This window comes from Oncorhynchus nerka, linkage group LG14 (assembly GCF_034236695.1).
Source record: "Oncorhynchus nerka isolate Pitt River linkage group LG14, Oner_Uvic_2.0, whole genome shotgun sequence".
NCBI classification, from domain to species: Eukaryota; Metazoa; Chordata; class Actinopteri; order Salmoniformes; family Salmonidae; genus Oncorhynchus; species Oncorhynchus nerka.
The window spans coordinates 32,656,388-32,684,253 of NC_088409.1; the positions used below are offsets into that span (position 1 = coordinate 32,656,388).

Consider the following 27,866-nt stretch of genomic DNA (forward strand, 5'->3'; position numbering starts at 1 on the left):
GGCTGGTGGAAACGCGGGGGTGGGCTGTTCTCAGATTCTACGGGAGAAATAGGGAGATAGAGTTAAAAACAGAGGAGGGTTTGTAAATGATTTTTGATACACTCGCATCCATAAAGCAGAGGTGAGGGAAGTCTAGTGTGCCTCTGCTGTCGTAGTTGAAGTTCTACTGAGGGTTTTCGGGGAAACTAGGACATAAGAACAGAAGTGAGAAGAGGTAACATTGCTGCAGATTTCTGGGGGAAAAAGGTTGGGTTTGGTTGTATATCCGTGCTCCGAGGTAGGTTGATAATCTAGCATGTTTCGATTACTGTATCTGACACTGCCTTGAAACGAAGATACAGTCATTATAGACTAATAAAATGAGTGTGCGTGTATTGCCACTCTGTCTCTAGGCTAATTACTAAAGTTTAGTAAACCAACCTAATTGGTGCGTAATGCGCATTGCAATCGATGGTCACCACAAGTGTGATGTTCACATTTTACAAGGCCTATCTGGTGCAATTGAACGTATGCAAATCACCATTTTACATCAGTTGGCCTATGCCTATTTGAACAATATTAGGTTCAAAGTGTTAATCTTATTCTCGCATATTATTATTATTTTTCTTCAGAAGGACATGATATCTTCGGCAACGGTGTGAAGGACCTGAACTCCTCACAGAGATGTTGGGCCCAAGTGGATGTCATGTACAATGAATCTGGAGCTATGGCCGATTACTCCTCATAATATACAGGATACTCAGATCCTTCTTCGCCATCTTAATCTATCCTGGAAGTAACATGGGAATGTTCATATTTTATTTCTGGATTTAGTCAGGAAGGAGAACCGAGCAGCTACAGTGTTACCTTGACGCACCACACAAGTTATCCGCGCCCGAGCAATACAGTTCGTGCATTGGAAGAGCCAGCGCGTAAAACAGAATGCATGGGTGTCAAAGCAGTAAAATGATATAGAATTGAGAACTGTATGTTGACTGACTTTTATTGTTTGGTGAATTCACGCCAAGGTCGAAGAAAATAGAATTATTTGAAAATGAAAGAAAAATCGAAAAATGCTGCCCGGACTCGACGGGAAAAGGAAAATAGTGAATTCTATGAGCTGGCCAAGCTGTTGCCTTTACCTTCTGCCATCACGTCTCAGCTTGATAAAGCTTCAATTATTCGACTCACAACAAGTTACTTGAAAATGAGAATCGTTTTTCCTGAAGGTAAGGTTCTGAGATTATTACATTAAAGTTGTTATATTATGATGATTATTATTAGGCTATTATAACAACCAACTAAGTGTTATTGGTATATTTACAAATATTTTTGTGTTACAGTTACGCTTTTTGTTTTTATTTTGATGCTAGATATTAATGTTCTTATGCAAGGCTAATAATTCAAATCATAATTCCAAATGTTGCCACATATTATCAAATGACTTTGTTGCCTCATCTATTCACTGATATACATGTTTAATGTGTTATATTATAATGATGTCTTATAATGATGAATTATGTCATGTTATTAACGTTCTTATTCTGCTCTCATTCTGCAAAACGCCTGTGCTGCCACTTCTCCTCATTTACACGAATCATTGGGGAATCAATAAGACCACAGTAATTACTGGGTTTACGTATGGGAGAGGTGTAGGCCTACATGAATCTAAATCAAGCTATATGTTGCATAACATAACTCGTTAGGTCCAATTAAATTCCATTCAATAATCTCTCCACTGTTACATGTGAAGGGAATACTTTTATTTACCTATGTTATTTCCCATACTGATATATGGAATAGTTCTATATTTTAGTTGGTTATATATTGTCAAATATAAGCAGTCCGAGAGAGAGTCAAAATACCATACCGATTTAAGATAACTTTTGTAGGCCTTTCGAAATTGTGACAATATTATTAACTAGGACTAAAAATACAATTCATTGGAATTTATTCTATCAAAATCGACCATGTTTTTCCAAAACAAACTTGATTCATGCCTAAGTAGCCTAAAGATGGCAACTTTATGCACACAATGTCCTGTGAAATAAGTAGTGTGGCGCATACATGGATAACTGACCGTTGTACACACCTCTTTGTCTGTGAAGAATACACTGTGCGTGTCTTTTTACATGTATACACGTGTAGTCCCCTTTCAGAGTCAGGCGACCATGATGCCCCTGGAAGACGATTAGCCGTCATTTGCCACCTTCTCCCCGCGGTCTCAACGGGCCCCTGTTCTGCGTGACAGCTACAGAGCCGCGCCAATTAGCGTCGCCCGGGCGACTAGCGGTCTGATCCTTACGAACATATGGGGGGGCCTTGTAACACTGAGGCAAAGAAGAGAAGCGACTTCTCAATAATGACTTCTCAAGCTCAGGCTGTTAAGACACACACACAACAAACAAAAAAAACACGCACGAGAGTATATGGATTGTGGATTTTGCTTAAAATCGATCCCCCCTGTGTCGAATGTTGTTTTTAGGCCTATAAGGCCTAACCGATGCATGACGTTGCAGGTGATCAACGATTCATCGCATGCACAGGCGTCTTGGGCGTACCCGTAGACATGATCATATCAATAATGTTAATGCAGTCAGTATAAGAAGTGGAACATATTTCATCTAAATTCTATTTGACAAATTCCAATTTACACTATACATCTACTTCAAATTGGGGGATTCCTCACGAACTAAAAACAAAAAAATACCCTGATTTGGGGGATTTTCACGAAATTGAATCCGTAGAAGGGTCCTTTGGAGGAAGAATTGTTGACATATATTTGACATTTGTATATTAAAGCATAATTGAGAAATAAAGACTTGAATGTCGAATATTTGTGACATTTTCGACCTTCCCAGGCCTTCTTTAAGGCTCTATAATGTTTTATCTGTAGGTGCTACAAAGCAGAAATTGGTTTCATATGAAGCTTTACCACTTGCTCTGTGATATTAGTAGTATTTTGATTTCAATGACAATTTTATTACATTAATTTATAACAATTTAACTTTTTTTTTCAATATAGGCCTATGGTTTAACATAGTACAGATCTACCTACTCTACAGACATATCAAAGTTCCATAGTGGGATCTCTGTTAGTTGTACATTTATGGACCATTTTATACAGTGAAATTGACAAAGTAGGCAATGTAGCCAATCGCAGCCCTCCTTTTACTTGCATCATTGCACATCCTGCAAATCACCAGCAGAGGGCGACCATTTTGAATCCATTTTCACATTCCCTCATTGATAATACTTACAAATTACTCTAAAAGTAGCAGAGATCCCACTCTGGAACTTTGATAGCCTGTAGAGTATATTATGTTCAGCCATATATAGAGAAATTAGCCAAATCCAAATTGGTAACCTATATTTTCAATGTTCATGTTTATTTTTCAATATTAATACATGTGTTATACATTTTTATAAAAAAGAAATAGCTGATATCACAGAGCTAACAGTAAAGCTTCATATGACACCAATCTTTGCTTTGTAGCACCTACAGATGAAACATTATGGAGTCTAAAAGGAGGCCTGGCTAAGACAAATGTCAGAAATATTCCAACTTCAATTAATTATTTCTCAATCATGCTTTAAGATACAAATGTCAAATATATGTCAACAATTATTTCTCCAAAGGTCCCTACTTTCGATTACATCTAGTGAAAATTCCCCAAATCTGGCCACTCCAATCTGCCCCCAATACATTTTCAATCGATGAGCCATGATCACCATTGACGTTAAATTGGTACAGAATTCACGGGTGCAACAAATATAGCCTCTTATAGCTTCCTCAACATATGTTAATGAGCCACAAACAACAATAAGCCCGCCATGCACCAACTGGTGGTTAAAAGGTTTTTGGCGCTCCAAAGATACGTTTTTAAATGTTTACTGTTGATAATACCTCAAATGTGAGTTTTCCGTTACAGTGTAGGCTAAAGGCTATCATAGGTTATCAACTTAAGCTCGTTATAGATCGTTATAACTACTCTTTAATATTGATAAAAGAGGAGAGTAGAAAAAAATGTAAACCAGAAATAGTCTATCTAGTGTTACCAGAAGCTCATTTCAGTCACAGTTTGTCTGGGTGAATGGAATGATGAGGAAATTCTGACAGGCCTATGCTTAATTCGTTTTTTTTTTTTTATCGCCGTTTTAATAGGCTACCGCTCACGGTTTCCACACTTGATAAGGAAACAAAGCATGCGGGTCGTTTCCCAACACAAGCATATGGTAAAATAAACGGATAAATAATTTAAGCTACAGTCTCACAGGGAGGGGGGATAGTGGCTGTATTGGGGAATATTCTGTATACTCAGTTTAGGAGGGTCCTGTCACTGATGCGTTTTACGATCCGTATTGCGAGCCATGTGCGTTCCTCATTAAATAGCCTCTGCTGTTTTAAAGGGCTGTCCAAACAAACAGTGCTGCAAGGAGTGCAAAACAAACCGCCTTGAAACACATAACACAACGTCGAATTGGGCCCGGAAAGTGACAGCGTGTATCGCAAAGAAAGTGTTCCGAGTATTCGCCAGTAAAAGATTATATGGAAATGTATAGAGGTGAGAGGGTTTTATGGCCTTTTTTGAGCGGTCAATAACCCTTGCTCCACCCCATGTGGTCCCACCGAGTTGAATTACAAGTCACATCAGAGAGAGAGCGGGAGAGACGTGTTGATGCGTTTGTTTTTCTGAAGTCTTCCGCCGCTGTTAGATCAATCGAAAACACAAACAGACATACAATGCGTATTTGGGCCACCTCACATTTTATTTGGTTCAACAAAATGTTTTGGCATTAAATAATCACAACAGTAAACCATGTGTCTGGTTTATCAGGCGTTTACTGACGCAAAAAAAGGCAATATTAAAATCATAATTCCAATATAGGACATTATTAGGCCTAGCCCATTTCTTTGAAGGATTTTTAAGCTTTTTGTATTCCGATACCTTGTTGAAACCTGCACAATTAACGGAACACGATTTATGTGTGTGTAGACCTACAAAACATATTATGCTTCTTCTAAGAGCTGAGGCCCGTGTAAATAATGATCTAAATCTGTTGTGGACGCGCACGTGAGCAAAATAACAAATTTAGCTCAGAGAAACTGGGAGCTTTTTCAACTGCAATTTTATAGGAGACGAATACAATTTTCTAGCCATGCATGCGAGCAATTGAACACTCTTTCAGGACAGGGCTCTCCAGACTAATCTTTGAGTCGTCGCTAACGCCTCTTTTGTTTGAAATGTAGGCCTACTTTTGTTCAGCTTGGACCACTTCATGTCGCAGGAGTATCTTTAGATCCTATGTCTGAATGTAATGCCCAATTTGGTGATTATTTTAAGCGCGCGTTGATGTCGAAGAGAGCCTAATTCCCTGCGGTAGGTCAAGTGCGAGAATCTAAAGGCCCCAGCTCGAGCTCCCACACAGATTACCATGGCGTGGAGAGGAACAGACAGTCCCACCTATGGGGTCATCACTAGTTACCACAGCCTATTTGTACAATTATACATGTTTTAAAATGTGATTTTAAATCTAACCCTTATCTTAACCACACTGCTAACCTTATGCCCAATCCTAACCTTAAATTAAGACCAATAAAACGAATGTATTTTTTCATACATTTTTACAATATAGACCATTTTGACTTTGTGGTTTTGGGACCTAGTGGTACCTATGTCCCTGCTTACTTGTAATTAGCTTAAAACGTGACGTATTGACAAACTAAAAACGGCCCTAGTATGATTATAGTTTTTTCCCCCAACAAGCTTCCACATGTTACGTTATTGCCAGTAGGCCTACAGGTCTATCGGTGATAGTCTTTAATCAGAATGATATAAAATGCTAAAGGTTAAGAGATTTAGATTAAATCATTGCCTATCGAATAATATATGATTTTTCATATGACACTGAATGGTCCAGCTCCTGTAGTGAAGATGCTGCATATTTGAGTTGTGGTTAAGGAGTCATTTGTTTGTTTCAGTTGTGTAAACGTGAAGTGCATTTTTTGTTAATATTAAAGTGCGAAACGTTTTTGTTGTTGTTGTGATCTTTGCACGGGCACGTGTTTGTTTTCGTATGGAATTTGCATTGCAATCGGGATTGCGCGGTGGTTTACCGGGGACAGCAACTCTTATTTGCTTTATCGAATTTTGTTGGTTCCTTCGGGTGTGCGTGCGGTGGAGGAGATTTGCATGTCCAATGTCTTGCCAACCTGTTTACAGTCCAGTCATCGCTGTGAAATCAGGTGTGCTCAACTGAACGAATAATATTAGGTTTTTAAATATATACCCAAACATTATATTTATTTCAAGTGTGAATATGAATATTATTATTCACACTAAAATAATTGATTTTAACGCTGATAGCCATATTATTACATTTACACAATAACGTCGAAAATGAATAATGCATCTCAAAGGCATCCTCTCTATTATGATGATGAGTATTATTATGTCGCTTTTATTATTATGTCGCTTTTATTATTATGGCGATTTTATTTAACTTATGTACATTCATTCTAAAATACAAACTGATATTCACTTATTTTCCCATGTGTGTTGCAGGGCTGGGAGAGTCCTGGGGCCACGTGAGTCGGACCAGGTCTCTGGATAATGTTGGGCGAGAGCTGGGATCACATCTGTTACAGGTGGGATCACATATCCTACAGGTGCAGACTTATTTGAATTATGAACGCCATTTTTATCTTTGGAATATAATAGAAATGTTTTAAAAAATTCGAATGGTAAAGTGTTTTTATTATTGTAAATTCTGTACACATGACTTATTTTTTATTGTATTATTATTATTATCATTATTATTATCATCATTATCCCACGTGACAGCAGCAGTTGTCGCCCGTTATCCATATTTTAAAGGGAGAGTGATTTTCTTCCTCACATCTCCCTCCTGCTGCTCTCATTCTTGTGGATATAAATCTGGAAATATCTTCAACGCATTCATAGTCACGCGCTGCGCCTCTCTTCTCTCCTCCAGGAGTCTCTAGTTAACAAGGGTTCGTTCCTACACGATCGTAACAACACTAAATGCAACACAGCAAAAATACCATGGCCTAGTAGTTATAGTATAGTCGAAGTTCTAGACTATAATAATGATATTAATAAGTATGCAGACATTATTAGTGTGTTTCTATTGATAATTTCAAGGTTATTAATAATTTCAAGATAATGAATTTGGATACATTGAACAAAATGTTATTATTATTATTATTATGCTAATTGGTAACAACCTTTTTGATAGTCAACCGATAAAAAAACACAATGCTACGATGCTGTCATAGACGTGTCTCTGGTATTTTTCTTATTTTGTATTAACAACAGATTGATTGATTATTAATTTGAGAAATTAAATAATCGAATAACCTGTATAGTAGCATTAATATGTAGGCCTAGCTAGGCAAAGATCCACGCACATTTTGTCCACATTTGACCTAATTAATATATACATTACAATTATTTTTCAGACGTTGGACGGGTTCATTTTTGTGGTTGCTCCTGACGGGAAAGTAATGTACATATCTGAAACAGCATCGGTCCATTTGGGCTTATCACAGGTAGGCTGCTGCACAATCCGTCTTTATTTCGATTAAATTGATTGCTTTATTTTGCATTCGATTTAAATCAATCCTTGTGCTTTGTGCTACAGTAGACATAGCCTATAGTCCTATGTTTTACGTTTCTTGAAAACAATGACTAAACGTGTATTTTAACAGGTAGAGCTGACCGGAAATAGTATTTACGAGTACATCCACCCCGCTGACCACGACGAAATGACAGCCGTGCTGACAGCTCACCAACCCTGCCACTCGCACTTTGTCCAAGGTATGGTAGCCTGTGTATGCTATGTTGATTGACTGACTGAGCACTGAATCACGTGTCATGGTATTTACATTATATGGTCGTCTTTGATTGCGCTTTCTCTCTGTCTTTGAAGAATATGAAATGGAACGTTCATTCTTTCTGAGAATGAAATGCGTCCTCGCGAAAAGAAATGCTGGTCTGACATGTGGTGGATACAAGGTAGGCCTATGTTGCTGCCATCTTTCTCAAAGTCAAAGTTGTTAGATTATATAGTCAGCCATTCCAGTTTATGTTGATGGTGTGACTGAATTGTTGATTAGTTGGCACAGGGTCTTTATAATTGAAGCCTATATTTTAAACTTCTCTGGCAAACTGCACTTGGTTTTTGAAAAATCCTTCAAACTGTAGTTTTAGCCCTGCTAGAAACTCCGTTCCCATGCAGTCCATAATAACAGAAATCTCTTGCAATACCTCTAAACTGGTTGAATACATATTTCCATATGTGTATTCTTATATATTGTAGGCCTTCATGCATATTTGTGTGTACAATTCTGTCAGGTGATCCACTGCAGCGGGTACCTAAAGATCCGTCAGTACAGCCTGGACATGTCTCCATATGATGGCTGCTATCAGAACGTGGGCTTGGTGGCGGTGGGCCACTCTCTACCCCCTAGCGCTGTCACTGAAATCAAACTACACAGCAACATGTTCATGTTCAGAGCCAGCCTGGATATGAAGCTCATCTTCCTCGACTCCAGGTAAATAGAGTATTTAATGCCACTCACACACTGGAGAAGCTTAGTGGTCCCAAATACTTAAGGTTCCACTTTAAACAACTTCTAAGGGCTTTGTTGAGCATTCATAACGTCTTCATAAACACTACATAGATGCATGAGTAGTCATACACATCTGAAATAATGAGGAAGATGCAGAAATTGGGTACGTTCTGTATGCATATGTATCAGTAATGCTGAGCGTGTGTATTTAATATTGTGTATGTCCCAGGGTAGCTGAGCTGACAGGCTATGAGCCCCAGGATCTTATAGAGAAGACGCTCTATCACCATGTCCATAGCTGTGACTCCTTCCACCTGAGATGTGCACACCACTTGTGTGAGTTAGGTTTGTTTTGCTCTCCTACAGTTACTATCTCCCAGTCCTCAGAACTAGTATTTTCTATCTGTGATATATTAACAGTGTAGTGGCAATAGTAATACAATAGACATAACTAACACCACTGTCTGTGCTGAATGTTATACACATATCTAATGTGCTTACAGTGCATTCAGAAACTATTCAGACCCCTTGAATTTTTCCACATTTTGTTACGTTACAGCCTTATTCTAAAATGGATTAAATAGTTGTTTCCCCCTGATGTAAATACACGCAAACCCCATAATGACAAAGCAAAAAAAGTTTTTTAGACACTTTTGCAAATGTATTAAAAATAAAAACTGATATCATATTTACGTAAGTATTTAGACGCTTTACTCAGTACTTTGTTGAAGCGCTTTTGGCAGTGATTGCAGCGTTGAATCTTCTTGAGTATGACGCTACAAGCTTGGCGCACCTGTATTTGGGAGTTTCTCCCATTGTTCTCTGCAGGTCATCTCCAAGCTCTGTCAGGTTGGATTGGGAGCGTTGCTATCACAGCTATTTTCAGGTCTCTCCAGAGATGTTCGATCAGGTTCAAGTCTTGGTTCTGGCTGGGCCAGGCCACTCAAGGACATTCAGAGACTTGTCCTGAAGCCACTTCTGCATTGTCTTGGCTGTGTGCTTAGGGTCGTTGTCCTGTTGGAAGGTGAACCTTCACCCCAGTCTGAGGTCCTAAGTGCTCTGGAGCAGGTTTTTATCAAGAATCTCGCTGTACTTTGCTCCGTTAATCTTTCCCTCGATCCTGACTAGTCTCCTAGTCCCTGCCACTGAAAAACATCCCCACAGCATAATGCTGCCACCACCGTGCTTCACCTTAGGGATGGTGCCAGGTTTCCTTCAGACATGAGGCTTGGCATTCAGGCCAAAGAGTTCCATCTTGGTTTCGTCAGACCAGACAATCTTGTTTATCATGGTCTGAGAGTCTTTAGGTGCCTTTTGCCAAAGTAGGCTGTCATGTGCCTTTTACTGAGGAGTTGCTTCCGTCTGGCCACTCTACCATAAATGCCTGAGTGCTGCAGAGATGGTTGTCCTTCTGGAAGGATCTCCCATCTCCACAGAGGAACTCTGGAGCTCTGTCAGAGTGACAATCGGGTTCTTAGTCACCTCCCTGACTAAGGCCCTTCTCCCCTGATTGCTCAGTTTGGTGGTTCCAAACTTCTTCAATTTAAGAATGATGGAGGCCACTGTGTTCTTGGGGACATTCAATGCTGCAGACATTTTTTGGTGCCTCAACACAATCCTGTCTCGGAGCTCTGTGGACAGTTATTTTGACCTCATGGCTTGATTTTTGCTGTGACATGTACTGTCAACTGTGGGACCTTATATAGACAGGTGTGTGCCTTTCCAAATCATGTCCAATCAGTTGAATTTACCACAAGTGGACTCCAATCAAATTGTAGAAACATCTCAAGGATGATCAATGGAAACATGATGCACCTCAGCTCAATTTAGAGTCTCATAACAAAGGGTCTGATTACTTATTTAAATAAGGTATTTCTAAAAACCTGTTTTCGCTTTGTCATTATGTGGTATTGTTATTTTTATTTAATTTAATACATTTTAAAACAAGGATATCACGTAACAAAATGTGGAAAAAATTCAAGGGGTCTGAATACTTTCCGAATGCACTGTAATTGTACTTTAATAATTGCTTTACATCACATGAAACAAAGTGCCTTTTTTTCCATTTCTAAATGCTTTATGAACTATCTGATTGATATTATAGTTTCACGTGACTTGAGACTAAAATATTATCTCACAAATAAAATATCATCTTTTTTAATTATGTCTTATCAGTTCTAATATATTTTGTGTAATTGCAATAACCTGTTCTACTTAGAACAACATCCATCCTCTAACAAAAATGGCGCCGGAAGAAATGACAGCAGTTTTACAGGCGCCCAAACAATTGTGCTATTATGTTTTTTCCCCCGCATTATTTGTAACTTATTTTGTACATAATGTTTCTGCAACCGTATTTTACGGCAGAAAAGAGCTTCTGGATATCAGGACAGCGATCACTCACCTCGGATTAGACAAAGAGCTTCTGGATATCAGGACAGCGATCACTCACCTCGGATTAGACAAAGAGCTTCTGGATATCAGGACAGCGATCACTCACCTCGATTTAGACAAAGAGCTTCTGGATATCAGGACAGCGATCACTCACCTCGGATTAGACAAAGAGGTCCTGGATATCAGGACAGTGATCACTACCTCGGATTAGACAAAGAGCTTCTGGATATCAGGACAGCGATCACTCACCTCGGATTAGACAAAGAGGTCCTGGATATCAGGACAGTGATCACTACCTCGGATTAGACAAAGAGCTTCTGGATATCAGGACAGAGATCACTCACCTCGGATTAGACACAGATTATTTTCAACAACAAGCAAGACTCACATGATATTCTCCAAACACCCGGCAGGGCCGACATCCCAGTTATTCGCAAGAGGAAGCGCCGCAGGTACAGAGCCGGATGCCTTGAAAGGACCCGCAGAAGGCGAGTAGCAAAGCTGCCGTTACCATCAATATTACTCGCCAACGTGCAATTGTTGGACAATAAATTAGGTGAGGTACGATCATGAATATCCTACCAACGGGACATCAAAAACTGTAATATCCTATGTTTTACGGAATCGTGAATGAACAACGACATGGATATTCAGCTAGCGGGATATACGCTTCACCGGCAGGATAGAACATCACACTCCGGTAAGACGAGGGGGAGCGGTCTGTGCATATTTGTAAACAACAGCTGGTGCACGAAATCTAAGGAAGTCTCTAGATTTTGCTCGCCTGAAGTAGAGAATATTGTGATAAATTGCAGGCCACACTACTTGCTTAGAGAGTTCTCAGCTAAACTATTTGTGGCTGTTTATTTACCACCACAAACCGATGCTGGCACTAAGACAGCACTCAGTCATCTGTATAAGGAAATAAGCAAAAAGGAAACCACCCACCCAGAGATGGCGCTCCTAGTGGCCGGAGAATTTAATGCAGAGAAACTTAAATCAGTTCTACCAAATCTCTATCAACATGTTAAATGTACAACCACAACCACAACTCTATCCTCCTGATTCCTGCTTACAAGCTAAAACTAAAGCAGGAAGCACCAGTGACTCGGTCTATAAAAAAGTTGTCAGATGAAAAAGATACTAAACTACAGGACTGTTTTGCTATCACAGACTGGAACATGTTCCGGGATTCTTCAGATGACATTGAGGAATACACCACATCGGTCACCGGCTTTATCAATAAGTGCATCGAGGACGTCGTACCCACAGTGACTGTACATACATACCCCAACCAGAAGCCATGGATTACAGACAACATTCACACTGAGCTAAAGGGTAGAGCTGCCGCTTTCAAGGTGCGGGACTCTAACCTGGAAGCTTACAAGAAATCCAGCTATGCCCTGTGATGAACCATCAAACAGGCAAAATACAGGGCTAAGATTGAATCATACTACACCGGCTCCGACGCTCATCGGATGTGGCAGGGCTTGCAAACTATTACAGACTACAAAGGGAAGCACAGCCGCGAGCTGCCCAGTGACACAAGTCTAGCAGACGAGCTAAATCACTTCTATGCTCTCTTCGAGGCAATCAACACTACGGCATGCATGAGAGCATCAGCTGTTCTGGATGACTGTGTGATCACGCTATCCATAGCCGACGTGAGTAAGACCCTTAAACAGGTCAACATACATAAGGCTGCGGGGCCAGACGGATTACCAGGACGTGTGCTTCGGGAATGTGCTGACCAACTGGCAGGTGTCTTCACTGACATTTTCAACATGTCCCTGATTGAGTCTGTAATACCAACATGTTTCAAGCAGATCACCATAGTCCCTGTGCCCAATAACACTAAGGCAACCTGCCTAAATGACTACAGACCCTTAGCACTCACGTCTGTAGCCATGAAGTGCTTTGAAAGGCTGGTAATGGCTCACATCAACACCATTATCCCAGAAACCCTAGACCCACTCCAATTTGCATACCGTCCAAGCAGATCCACAGATGATGCAATCTCTATTGCCCTCCACACTGCCCTTTCCCACCTGGACAAAAGCAACACCTGTGTGAGAAGGCTATTCGTTGACTACAGCTCAGCGTTCAACACCATAGTGCCCTCAAAGCTCATCACTAAGCTAAGGAACCTGGGACTAAACACCTCCCTCTGCAACTGGATCCTGGACTTCCTGACGGGCCTCCCCCAGGTGGTGAGGACAGGTAGCAACACATGTGCCACGCTGATCCTCAACACTGGAGCTCCCCAGGGGTGCGTGCTCAGTCCCCTCCTGTACTCCCTGTTCACCCACGACGGCATGACCAGGCACAACTCCAACACCATCATTAAGTTTGCAGACGACACAACAGTGGTAGGCCTGATCACCGAGAAAGACGAGACAGCCTATAGGGAGGAGGTCAGAGACCTGGCCGGGTGGTGCCAGAATAACAACCTATCCCTCAACGTAACCAAGACTAAGGAGATGATTGTGGACTACAGGAAAAGGAGCACCAAGCATGTCCCCATTCTCATCGACGGGGCTGTAGTGGAGCAGGTTTAGAGCTTCAAGATCCTTGGTGTCCACATCAACAACAAACTAGAATGTTCCAAACACACCAAGACAGTTGTGAAGAGGGCACGACAAAACCTATTCCCCCTCAGGAAACGAAAAAGATTTGGCATGGGTCCTGAGATCCTCAAAAGGTTCTACAGCTGCAACATTGAGAGCATCCTGACCGGTTGCATCACTGCCTGGTATGGCCCAGTACATCACTGGGGCTAAGCTGCCCGCCATCCAGGACCTCTACACCAGGCGGTGTCAGAGGAAGGCCCTAAAAATTGTCAAAGAGCCCAGCCACCCCAGTCATAGACTGTTCTCTCTACTACTGCATGACAAGCGGTACCGGAGTGCCAAGTCTAGGACAAAAAGGCTTCTCAACAGTTTTTACGCCCAAGCCATAAGACTCCTGAACAGGTAACCAAATGGTTACCCGGACTATTTGCATTGTGTGCCTCCCCGCAACCCCTCTTTTTACGCTGCTGCTACTCTCTGTTTATCATATATGCACTTTAACTATACATTCATGTACATACTACCTCAATTGGCCCGACCAACCAGTGCTCCCGCACATTGGCTAACCGGGCTATTTGCATTATGTCCCTCCACCCGCCAACCCCTCTTTTTACGCTTCTGCTACTCTCTGTTCATCATATATGCATAGTCACCTTATACCTACATGTACATACTACCTCAATAAGACCGACTAACCAGTGTCTGTATATAGCCTTGCTACTGTTATTTTCAAATGTCTTTTTACTGTTGTTTTTTTTCTTTACTTACCTACCACACACACACACACACACACACACACACACACACACACACACACACACACACACCTTTTTTTCGCACTATTGGTTAGAGCCTGTAAGTAAGCATTTTACTATAAGGTCTACTACACCTGTTGTATTCGGCGCACGTGACAAATAAACTTTGATTTGATGTTGCACTAAGATCATATCATCCAATTATGTTATACAGTTGAAGTCGGAAGTTTATATACACTTAGGTTGGAGTCATTAAAACTTGTTTTTCAACCACTCCACACATTTCTTGTGCATGGCACAAGTAATTTTTCCAACAATTGTTTACAGACAGATTATTTCACTTATAATTCACTGCATCACAATTCCAGTGGGTCAGAAGTTTCATACACTAAGGTGACTCTGCCTTTAAACAGCTTGGAAAATTGCAGAAAATGATGCCATGGCTTTAGAAGCTTCTGATAGCCTAATTGACATCATTTGAGTCAATTGGAGGTGTACCTGTGGATGTATTTTAAGGCCTACCTTCAAACTCAGTGCCTCTTTGCTTGACATCATGGGAAAATCAAAAGAAATCAGCCAAGACCTCAGAAAAAAATTGTAGTCCTCCACAAGTCTGATTCATCCTTGGGAGCAATTTCCAAACGCCTGAAGGTACCACGTTCATCTGTACAAACAATAGTAGGCAAGTATAAACACCATGGGACCACACAGCCGTCATACCGCTCAGGAAGGCGTTCTGTCTCCTAGAGATGAACGTACTTTGGTGCGAAAAGTGCATATCAATCCCAGGATAACAGCAAAGGACCTTGTGAAGATGCTGGAGGAAACAGGTACAAAGTATCTATATCCACTGTAAAAAGAGTCATATATCGACATAACCTGAAAGGTGGCTCAGCAAGGAAGAAGCCACTGCTCCACAACCGCCATAAAAAAGCCAGACTATGGTTTGCAACTGCACATGGGGACAAAGATCATACTTTTTGGAGAAATGTAATCTGGTCTGATGAAACAAAATATAACTGTTTGGCCATAATGTCCATTGTTATGTTTGGAGGGAAAAGCGGAAGAACACCATCCCAACCGTGAAGCATGGGGGTGGTAGCATCATGATGTGGGGATGCTTTGCTGCAGGAGGGACTGGTGCACCTCACAAAATAGATGGCATCATGAGGGATAAAAACTATGTGGATATATTGAAGCAACATCTCAAGACATCAGTCAGGAAGTTACAGTGGGGCAATAAAGTATTTTGTCAGCCACCAATTGTGCAAGTTCTCCCACTTAAAAAGATGAGAGGCCTGTAATTTTCATAATAGGTACACTTTAACTATGACAGACTAAATGAGAAAACAAATCCAGAAAATCACATTGTAGGATTTTTAATGAATTTATTTGCAAATTATGGTGGAAAATAATAAGTATTTGGTCACCTACAAACAAGCAAGATTTCTGGCTCTCACAGACCTGTAACTTCTTCTTTAAGATGCTCCTCTGTCCTCCACTCGTTACCTGTATTAATGGCACCTGTTTGAACTTGTTATCAGTATAAAAGACACCTGTCCACAACCTCAAACACTCACACTCCAAACTCCACTATGGCCAAGACCAAAGAGCTGTCAAAGGACACCAGAAACAAAATTGTAGACCTGCACCAGGCTGGGAAGACTGAATCTGCAATAGGTAAGCAGCTTGGTTTGAAGAAATCAACTGTGGGAGCAATTATTAGGAAATGGAAGACATACAAGACCACTGATAATCTCCCTTGATCTGGGGCTCCACGCAAGATCTCACCCCGTGGGGTCAAAATGATCACAAGAAAGGTGAGCAAAAATCCCAGAACCACACGGGGGGACCTAGTGAATGACCTGCAGAGAGCTGGGACCAAAGTAACAAAGCCTACCATCAGTAACACACTACGCCGACAGGGATTCAAATCCTGCAGTGCCAGACGTGTCCCCCTGCTTAAGCCAGTACATGTCCAGGCCCGTCTGAAGTTTGCTAGAGAGCATTTGGATGATCCAGAAGAAGATTGGGAGAATGTCATATGGTCAGATGAAACCAAAATAGAACTTTTTGGTAAAAACTCAAATCGTCGTGTTTGGAGGACAAAGAATGCTGAGTTGCATCCAAAGAACACCATACCTACTGTGAAACATGGGGGTGGAAACATCATGCTTTGGGGCTGTTTTTCTGCAAAGGGACCAGGACGACTGATCCATGTAAAGGAAAGAATGAATGGGGCCATGTATCGTGAGATTTTGAGTGAAAACCTCCTTCCATCAGCAAGGGCATTGAAGATGAAACATGGCTGGGTCTATCAGCATGGCAATGATCCCAAACACACCGCCCGGGCAACCAAGGAGTGGCTTCGTAAGAAGTATTTCAAGGTCCTGGAGTGGCCTAGCCAGTCTGCAGATCTCAACCCCATAGAAAATATTTTTAAGTGGAAGAACTTGCACAATTGGTGGCTGACTAAATACTTTTTTGCCCCACTGTAAAGCCTGGTCACAAATGGGTCTTCCAAATCGACAATGACCCCAAGCATACTTCCAAAGTTGTGGCAAAATGGCTTAAGGACAACAAAGTCAAGGTATTGGAGTGGCCATCACAAAGCCCTGACCTCAATCCCATAGAACATTTGTGGGCAGAACTGAAAAAGCGTGGGTGAGCAAGGAGGTCTACAAACCTGACTCAGTTACACCAGCTCTGTCAGGAGGAATGGGCCAAAATTCACCCATCTTATTCTGGGAAGCTTGTGGGAGGCTACCCGAAATGTTTGACCCAAGTTAAACAATTTAAAGGCAATGCTACCAAATACTAATTGAGTGTATGTAAACTTCTGACCCACTGGGAATGTGATGAAAGAAATAAAGCTTAAATGAATCATTCTCTCTACTATTATTCTAACATTTCACATTCTTAAAATAAAGTGGTGATCCTAACTGACCTAGTTAGTACAAGGACCTTTTACGAGGATTAAATGTCAGGAATTGTGAAAAACTGAGTTTAAATGTATTTGGCTAAGGTGTATGTAAACTTCCGACTTCAACTGTCCATGACCACTAATTAATGCTTCATTATTTTTGGAACAATGATATAAACAAGAATTTCAGTTTCCCTCTAACTCTCTCTCTCCCCCTCTATTTGTCTCTGTGTCTCTCTCTCTCTCTCTCTCTCTCTCTCTCTCTCTCTCTCTCTCTCTCTCTCTCTCTCTCTCTCTCTCTCTCTCTCTCCCTCTCTCTCTCTCTCTGTGTGTCTCTCGCTCGCTCTCTGTCTCTCTCTGTCTTCTCTGTCTTCTCTCTCTCTCTCTCACTCTCTCTCTCTGTGTCTGTCTCTCGCTCGCTCGCTCGCTCTCTGTCTCTCTCTCTCTCTCTCTATCTCTATCTCTATCTCTCTCTCCCCTCCTTCCCTCTCTCTCTCTCCAGTGCTGGTGAAAGGCCAAGTGACCACTAAGTACTATAGGTTCCTGGCTAAGCAGGGTGGCTGGGTTTGGGTCCAGAGCTATGCCACCATCGTACACAACAGCCGTTCCTCCAGACCCCACTGTATCGTCAGTGTCAACTACGTCCTGACGTAGGTGCCTCAGCAGAACCCCAGAGGATAACACATGAAAGCATTGTACAACAGTTATTTCTTATGTGGTCCTTGGTGGATGACATACAGGACAAACACTACATCAGTGGGTCATAATATGTGTGCAAGACCCACCGTGTGTATTAGAGGTCGACCGATTATGATATTTCAACACCGATACCGGTACTGATTATTGGAGGACCAATTGAAAGCCGATACCGATGAATCGCCCTATTTTTATGTATGTATTTGTAATAATGACAATTACAACAATACTGAATGAAAAATGAACACTTTTATTTTAACTTAATATAATACATCAATAAAATCAATTTAGTCTCAAATAAATAATGAAACATGTTCAATTTGGTTTAAATAATGCAAAAACAAAGTGTTGGAGAAGAAAGTAAAAGTGCAATATGTGCATTGTTAGAAAGCTAACGTTTCATTTCCTTGCTCAGAACATGAGAACATATGAAAGCTGGTGTTTCCTTTTAACATGAGTCTTCAATATTCCCAGGTAAGAAGTTTTGGGTTGTAGTTATTATAGGACTATTTCTCTCTATACCATTTGTATTTCATATACCTTTGACTATTGGATGTTCTAATAGGTACTTTAGTATTGCCAGCCTAATCTCGGGAGTTGATAGGCATGAAGTCATAAACAGCTTGAAGCATTGCAAAGAGCTGCTGGCCTACGCAGGAAAGTGCTGTTTGAAGGAATGCTTACGAGCCTGCTGCTGCCTACCACCGCTCAGTCAGACTGCTCTATCAAATCATATACTTAATTATAATATAATAGCACACAGAAATACAAGCCTTAGGTCATTAGTATGGTCAAATCCAGAAACTATCATTTCGAAAACAAAACGTTTATTCTTTCAGTGAAATACGGAACCGTTCCGTATTTTATCTAATGGGTGGCATCCATAAGTCTAAATATTGCTGTTACATTGCACAACCTCCACTGTTATGTCATAATTGCGTAAAATTCTGGCAAATTAGTTCGCAACGAGCCAGGCGGCCCAAACTGTTGCATATACCCTGACTCTGTGTGCAATGAACGCAAGAGTTTAATATTGCCTGCTAACACAAATTTATTTTAACTACATTTTGCAGGTTTAAAAAAATATACTTCTGTGTATTGATTTTAAGAAAGGCATTGATGTTTATGGTTAGGTACATTCGTGCAACGATTGTGCTTTTTTCGCAAATGCGCTTTTGTGAAATCATCCCCCGTTTGGCGAAGTTGTTAATAGTCTTCACACAGTTCACAACGAGCCAGGTGGCCCAAACTGCTGCATATACCCTGACTCTGTTGCACAGAATGCAAGAAAAGTGACACAATTTCCCTAGTTGAAAGAAATTCATGTTAGCAGGCAATATTAACTAAAAATGCAGGTTTAAAAATATATACTTGTGTATTGATTTTAAGAAAGGCATTGATGTTTATGGTTAGGTACACATTGGTGCAACGACAGTGCTTTTTTTGCGAATGCGCTTGTTAATACACCCGTTTGGCGAAGTAGGCTGTGATTCAATGATAAATTAACAGGCACTGCATTGATTATATGCAACGCAGGACAAGCAAGATAAACCAATAATATCATCAACCATGTGTAGTTAACTAGTGATTATGTTTAAATTGATAGTTTTTTATAAGATACGTTTAATGCTAGCTAGCACCTTACCTTGGCTCCTTGCTGCACTCACGTAACAGGTGGTCAGCCTGCCACGCAGTCTCCTCGTGGAGTGCAATGTAATCGACCATGATCGGTGTCCAAAAATGCCGATTACCGATTGTTATGAAAACTTGAAATCGGCCCTAATTAATCGGCCATTCCGATTAATCGGTCGACCTCTAGTGTGTATAGCCTACCCTTTAGCTTTTTCTGTACATCACCAATAAGTCTGTAGTACTGTCAGTGGAAAGAATGGTGCTGTAGGTCTAGGGTGTCTGGTGTTTTTTCAGTGGATGGTTATATCTCCTAGCGGGAGTCATGGCACCGCAGAGAGAGATCAGCAGTCACATCTGTCCTTGATTGGTTTGGTCTGATGTGATACCTGGCTCTGGGAGGGTCAGGCCAGGCTTGAGCCTGTTCAGATTTTTACACAGCACCACACACACACACAGGCTTCTTTGTAGCTCAGCTTAGCTGTCGTTTCCCTCTCTGATAAGATAATGAGTATTGGCATCTGAGGTTTACACAAGCCTTCACTGCAAATCAATTAACGAGAGGTTAATAAGAAATATATTTCTTTTTAGGTTAATAAGAAACATGACACGTTTTTTTTGTTAATTTGCTTAAATGACTTAAGTGTAGTGTTTTTGACAGGATTGTAAATAGGACCTTTTTATTTGTTGAGTTCATTTATAGTGGAACGAAGTTGTGTATTTTCATCTCATCAAAGCCTGTCGACTGTGTTTTTTGTTGTTCTGTAGATGTTAGGATGAAATGTTCTGTTAGATTTTTCTGTCTAATAGGGTGAGAGTTTACAGTAGCTGACAGGAAGGATGCAGCATTCTATCACTGTTTTCAATTTAGAATAATCATTTCTTGAAAAACTGAAAGTTGTTTACTGTGACTTTCTTCTTCTGTAGAAAAGTTATGATGTGTGGTAGTGTGGATGTCTGTGTGTAGAATAGTTATGATGTGTAGTAGTGTGGATGTCTGTGTGTAGAATAGTTATGATGTGTAGTAGTGTGGATGTCTGTGTGTAGAAAAGTTATGATGTGTAGTAGTGTGGATGTCTGTGTGTAGAATAGTTATGATGTGTAGTAGTGTGGATGTCTGTGTGTAGAATAGTTATGATGTGTAGTAGTGTGGATGTCTGTGTGTAGAATAGTTATGATGTGTAGTAGTGTGGATGTCTGTGTGTAGAATAGTTATGATGTGTAGTAGTGTGGATGTCTGTGTGTAGAATAGTTATGATGTGTAGTAGTGTGGATGTCTGTGTGTAGAATAGTTATGATGTGTAGTAGTGTGGATGTCTGTGTGTAGAATAGTTATGATGTGTAGTAGTGTGGATGTCTGTGTGTAGAATAGTTATGATGTGTAGTAGTGTGGATGTCTGTGTGTAGAATAGTTATGATGTGTAGTAGTGTGGATGTCTGTGTGTAGAATAGTTATGATGTGTAGTAGTGTGGATGTCTGTGTGTAGAATAGTTATGATGTGTAGTAGTGTGGATGTCTGTGTGTAGAATAGTTATGATGTGTGGATGTCTGTGTGTAGAACTTGGCTGTTACCTTTGGAACCCTCACCCGGGAAGGGAAAGTCACTTGGCAAGGTGTCTCTGGAATGAACAACATGTCCATCTGTCTGTCTGCAGACTGTCAACTGGTTCACAAAGTATTTTTTTTCTTCCTAATAGTTTTCATTTGTTTGGTTGAGTCAACCTGGCCCGAGGTGTCAGATAGAAGGGGGTGCACTGTTGGCACGATTCCATTGTCTCTATTGCCCTTGGCAAACCTCAATCCAGTCAAGCTTAAGTATTAGAAAGAAAACTAATACAGTTTGAACCCAGGTCTGGTGGACTGTCTTTTCAGACAGTGGTATTGAGTGTGGGCCTCCGTCATGCATGAGCACTGATAAGCACTGATAAGCAACACAATTTGCTTCAACCCAGTTTTCCACTGGAAAAGTCACCATAACGTTCAAACCTCTTTTCACTCAGCATGCGCTTACTTTATCAACTGAACTGCAAACAGTCCAGATAGAGATATAGTCTGAGTCAAGCTCTATTGGTTCTGTGAGTGTTAGTATTGGCTCAGTACAGATGTAGGATCTTAATTTGATCACTCTGTTGCAGGAGAACTTTCCTACAATGCATGAAATGTAAAACTTGTAATGTATTTAAGGTTTAAAAAGGATTCTGAAGTTTGTCATTTTCACTTAGAAATCTTATAATTATAATCCACATCATAATTCACATTTCCTGTTTCTGCAGGATTATTTTCCTGCTGTAGCAAACTGGCTCAAATTAAGAACCTACATCTGTACCTTCTGGTTAGGTCTGTGAAAACTGTGCCACTGCCTTCTAGGATGGGACATTTAGCAAATTTCCTGGTGTGCTGCTGTGTGTAATGTGTATTGCTGCAGATGTAAAAGTGTTCCAGTAAATTAATTAGGCCCATAAAACACTCCATTAACCAGAGGAGGCAGAAGAGGCTGCTCCGTACAGAGGAGAGAAGAAGGAAATGACTCGACATGCACTGCCGCAGACTACCCCCCTCCCCAAATCCATAACAGTGTTCATGAGGTTTTAATTGATAGGCCATAAAGATGGGGAGTGTTTATGGCTGCCAGCTTGGTGAGAGAGTAGGGAGTTTAATGTTTGGATGGAGATTTCTCATTCCCCCCATGTGATCTTTTTTTTAACAATTGTTTTATTTTTATTGAATCACATACTGGACAGTCAATTAGTACCGTCTTGTGATCTTGTTGAGATGTTTTATCGTGTGAGACATTAAGCTGTAATGAGACATTGTGCAAACGTGTTGTTTGCCTCAACGTATCTGTGAGAATAGCATCAGTCAGTCAGTGAATTCATAGTAACTCAGTTCATTCGCAGAGAGAGAGATAACAATACAATGTCATCCACTGAGTGTTCCTGTCCTGTCTGAGGCTAAATAATAATGATAATAATGAGTTCATTATTTCCCCATACATTTCTGAGAGAATGGCATGGGATTTAGTCAGTTCATCAGAGAACTATCACAGCCCCTTTCTCACTGTTCTTATCAGAGGCAATGGTGGGTGATTCACACAGTAGCAGGTAGAGGTGTACTAGTCTACACTGATTAACACACAGCTAGTAGGGAACACAGGAGTTCACCTCTGGTTGAACTGCCTCTATGTGTACTAGTACTGATAACCTCTTTGCCTTGTCCTATTGGCTAGTACTGATAACCCTTCCACTTCCGTCCCTTCCTATTGGCCAGAGTCTGTCCCTGTGATCCCTGACCTTTCTTAGGCAATACTCTGTGTTTACAGCAAGATAAGAACACTTTATCACATAAAGGAGTTGGTGTGTGTGTCATGCACTGAAATGCGTGACCTGACCTGATCCTATGAGAATACTATTCTGTATGTTTTTGATAGTGTTTGTATGGAACATGTATTTCTTGATTGTGATTGTGTGTGTTTTAGAAATCAAAGTTTGTGTATGTGTATGTATGTGCATGTACCTGTATATGTGTCTGTGTGCGAGTGAGCGTGTGCACATGCATGGGGTGTGCGTGTGTACGTGCGTGCGTGCGTGCGTGGGTGGAATGGATCAGTGTTTGGCCAGAGTAAACCCTGTCCAGGCTTTTCCATCCATCTTCTCCAACTTGATTCATCATAGTGAACAAAATCCATACGGGGAGGCCTGGGACCTGAAATCGGCCCTGGCATTTCTAACACACTGGCCCATTTTCTTCCTTGACGCCCCTACACCGGACCATTTTTTTCCTTGATGCCACATTATTAGCCAGATAATGCTTATTATTTGTGAAAATAAATAAAGTTGGACAGTCCCACTCAGCTAAAAATGTACCAGCCCATCTGGCATTTGCTCAAAATGCCCGATGCCCAGTCCACCCCTGCTTTACAGAGAAATCAATTCCCATTTCCAAGTACTGTCTCCTGGCATGGTGTTCCTGTGGGCTTGGTTTAGCCAGACATAGCCCTTAATCGCATGTGTATTTGAACGGACAGCCTCCCCTCTGTTGTATGTTTGTTAAAGGCCTTGTTACAATCCTGATGGAGAAACAAGTCCTTCCGAAAGCCTCTCTACCGCTTTCTCGCTCTCACTCTCGCTCTCTTTCACTCTCTCGCTTCTCTGTCTCTGCTCTCTTCTCTTTCTCTCTTCTCTCTCTCACACACAGACACACACACACACCATGCTCTAATTACCAAACCAATGTTAGTGTGTATTTGCACCCTGAGAGTGAAAAAAATAAAATCCCCAGGTAGACAAATGCACAAGCCACACTTGGATAAACAGTCTTATCAGTGGAGCTATCTTGTCTTGTTTAATGATGGTCTTTATGTAATCCTAACACATAGTTAAATCAGGAATATACCTGTGTATCTACATGATCTACAGTCCATACTGTATGTGTATGCTTCTGTAGGGATACTGAGTATAAAGGACTCCAGCTGTCTCTGGACCAGGTTACAGACACCAAGCCCTCCTTCCCCTTCAGCAGTGCTCCCACCAGCCTCACTGAGAACCGCAGAGCACCCAAGAGCAGAGTGTCCCGAGCTAAGGCCAAGGCTCGACTGTCCCCCTACACACAGGTGAGGCTCTATAGGAACATACAGCGCTGGTCCTGTACACATCCTTCACAGAGGCAACTCTCTATTTGAGCCAGGATACTGCATGATCTGTCAGTGATGGGAGGTGGCTTATACCTGATTTTTCACTTCTTGATTACCTGGGTAATGACTCATATTTCTCCTCTCTTGCTCTCTGTCTTTCTCTCTCTCTGTCTCTCTCCCTCTCTCCCCCTATTGCTCTCTCTCTCTCTCTCTGCAGTACACTGGTTTCCAGGCCGAGCGGTCAGAGTCGGACCAGGATAGTCCTTGGGCAGGATCTCCCCTCACAGACTCCGCTTCCCCTCAGCTGCTGGAGCAGAGGGAGGGGCTTAGCGCCTCCTGTGCCTACAGGCAGTTCTCCGAGCCACGTCCCCTCTGCTACAGCCTCCCAATCACTGAGGAGCACCACCACCACCACATCCCCAGCGAAAGTCACCCCCACCTCGACAGACACGGCCACAACCAGACGTGCGAGCGGGGCCGCTGTGAGGCAGGGAGGTACTTCCTGGGTGCTCCCCAGGGTGGGACAGAGGCGTGGTGGGGAGCTGCCCGCTCTGTGCTGCCCCTGGCCAAGACCTCGTCCCTGGAGAATGGAGAGGGATACGAGAGCAGCGTGCCCCACATCACCTCCATCCACAGTCTGCATAGTAAGTCCCTATCCCTGGCCCTTTAGCTTGTATTACTGTAGGAGGCTGGAGATGGGTGAACTCCACTGTTGCAGGCTCAAAGACACACAGATTTGATTCGGGTTGGTACAAAAGCCTGCTCACACTTCAGATCTCCCACCTCTGCTTTATTTAACCTTTATTTAACCAGGAAAGAATATTGTGGTTAAAAAACACTTTTGCAATGGTGACCTGGAAGAGGTCAGCAGGAAAATACTGGTTAGTTTTAACCCTTAACCTGTAGGATAACATGCTGCTAGCGCTGCTTAGCCCTGGATATAGCTTCCTGTTGGCTCTAAGATCAGTGTCCTGTCCCTCCCTCTACAGACTGTGGCCAATGGGACCAGGACAGTGTGGTCAGCTCGCCAGACGGGGGCTCCGCCAGCGACTCAGGGGACCGTTACCGCGCAGACTACTTCCGGGTCAGCCCCCAGGAGCCGAGCAAGATCGAGACCCTGATCCGAGCCACGCAGCAGATGATCAAGGAGGAGGAGAATCGTCTGCAGCACCGCAGCAAGCTCCACCCAGGCCCTGACACTCCTCTAGGTCCTGCCAACGGCCTCCCGAAGGGCCCCGGACCCAGCTTCACCACTGACTACCCCCAGGGAGTGCTACATAGCGTGTTGTGCCGTGGCCTGGGTCAGGTGATCAGCCCCGCATCAAGCCCTGCCCCTCTCTCCAGGCTCAGCAGCCCAGGGTCTGATCCCCTCCTCCCCAAGCCCAAAAACTACCTCCAACAGACAGGACAGACAGACTTGTCCCCTCACCCCCAGCCCCTGCACCACCAGCTTGGCTGTCCAGGCCCCTGCTCAGACTCCTCCCCTACCCCTGCCCCAGCCCTCTACCCTTCCCACCCCCAAACCCAAACGGGGAGGCCCTATCTGGACAAGCAAGCTGCTGCCTACTCCTTGACGGGCTATGCCCTAGAGCACCTGTATGACCCCAAGAGCCTCAGGGACTTCTGTTCCTCCGCTGGCTCCACCCACTACGACGTGACTTCACACCTGCGCATGCAGGCAGAGCAGGGGCCGGGACACAAGGGGACCTCCGTCATCATCACCAACGGCAGCTAACGCCTGCTTGTCCAATAACACTAAAGGGATGTCTAAAATGTCAGCCTATTCCCTGTATAGGGAAAAGTGTGCCATTTCCCTACATGCTATTTTTGACCAGAGCCTGCGTAGGGCTCTGGTCAAAAGTAATGCACTACATAGGGAATAGGGTGCCATTTCAGATGCACACTAAAACACATGAAGAAGAAACTGGATCCATGGAATATTCATTCTATAGCCCAGCCTCAACGGCCTTTTCTGTGTCTTATCCAGCAAAAACATTTGTTTCCTTTTCTTTTAATCTTTACAGAGCTACATTATTCCATTTGCACTGCCAGAAATAGAGTTTAATTGTGGGAACCTCACCCCTATGGTTGAAGATAGGGTTGTGGATATGTTTTGAGTTAACAGGACAGGGTTCAACGTTAGTGCACTTTTTAGTGTTGGTCAGAATCCCCTTATCACAACACAACTCTAGAACTAGACCTGGTTAAATTGATATATTTTTTGCCCGCTCTACAGACAGATCTGTCTGCTAATACAGGACTAGTAAAGGCCCAGTGCACTACTTTTAAGATAATAATTCAGGGGGTACTACAGCATCCTCAGCACCCCTACTTTCCGTACCTATGGTTAAAGGTGTGTAGTATAGAGATGAAGCAAAAATGACACACAAAAAAACTTCACAGACATCAACAATTATGCAAATTCATTCTATCTATGTTCTCCCCAGTAGGTAAGCTATGGATTAAGGGAAGTGTACCCACACTTTCAGAGAAAGCAAAGGGGGGATTTAAGGGATACATGCAAGAGATACATATGCCTACATTTACATTGAGACATACAGCAGTTCACCTGGACTGTCAGGTAGCAGGCTTTACTTGGGCTAAATGTCTTGTTGGCGTGGATAACAACATTTATTAGTGATTTGGTCTGTAGTGGTATAATATCACCTCAGTGAGGATACCAACATTATATACAACCTCTAATGAACAACCTTATTGAGATGTGATTACTGGGAGGCTAAGGGTCAATATGATGGCATGGATTGTCTCATTTGCCAGGTGTAGTGGTAAACACTGAGGGGGAATTTAGCATGCTTTCAAGGTAAACACTGAGGGAGTTAGCATGCTAGCAAGGCTGAGGTGTGAGTTAGCATGCTAACAAGGTTGAGGTGTGAGTTAGCATGCTAACAAGGTTGAGGTGGGAGTTAGCATGCTAACAAGGATGAGGTAGGAGTTAGCATGCTAACTAGGCTGACGTGAGAGTTAGCATGCTAACGTGTGTGTACCTCCGAGGCATGTCTTGTTAAATTGTCAACAAGGGTAATTGTACAGTTATTGTACTGGAAAGAGATGCCCATTGTTTATTGAACATATGATGAGATGAAGGAAAAATCAAGTGATGTGAAATGGAGAGATTGTGTCTGATGTGGTTGATCGACTTGTGCATTGTTCTAATATTACAGAATGATGTAGTGGCAACGCTTGCTTGTACCAACATGACATTAGTTAATATTACCATAATAATGAGTTATATGACAATTCATGAAATGTTTTCACAAAGTCATGATACATGCAGCAATATGCAATCCAACCAGTTGGGTAGTCAGTTAGACAGCCTAAATCATTATCACATCTGATCACGATAATGCTTGTTTGTTATAAACTAGCATTACCTTTCTCTAACGCTTCATATCATGTTTATTATTCTGTTTTGTAGGCAGTGTGACACATTTCTAGCGTTCCCCTGGATTCTGTTGTAAATGTGGTTACCATATCTCTTTATATTTATAAGTTTGGATTTGTTTTTGTTTTTGTCAGAGTCTGAATTGTGCTTTTCCAAAGTTATTTATGATGTAAATATGCTGAGAAAAAGACACCACTTTGAAGCACAAGAGAAAAGTTGTATTTATTTAGTGAATGTTTATTTTGGGTTTTGAAACATAGTTGCAATCAAAACAGTCTGCTTGCATATGA

At 41.9% G+C, this 27,866-nt stretch overlaps 1 protein-coding gene across 1 annotated transcript; it reads left to right on the forward strand.

Annotated features, from left to right (window-relative positions):
* The first annotated feature begins 906 nt into the window (after positions 1 to 906).
* sim1a (SIM bHLH transcription factor 1a) lies at positions 907 to 27,866 on the forward strand. The gene is made up of 11 exons (XM_065027115.1): positions 907 to 1,208; positions 6,546 to 6,649; positions 7,463 to 7,552; positions 7,712 to 7,820; positions 7,933 to 8,018; positions 8,358 to 8,557; positions 8,805 to 8,911; positions 17,720 to 17,867; positions 23,987 to 24,152; positions 24,391 to 24,817; positions 25,163 to 27,866. The coding sequence occupies exons 1-11, from the start codon at positions 1,034 to 1,036 to the stop codon at positions 25,906 to 25,908; spliced, it is 2,358 nt and encodes a 785-aa protein (XP_064883187.1). The 5' UTR covers positions 907 to 1,033; the 3' UTR covers positions 25,909 to 27,866.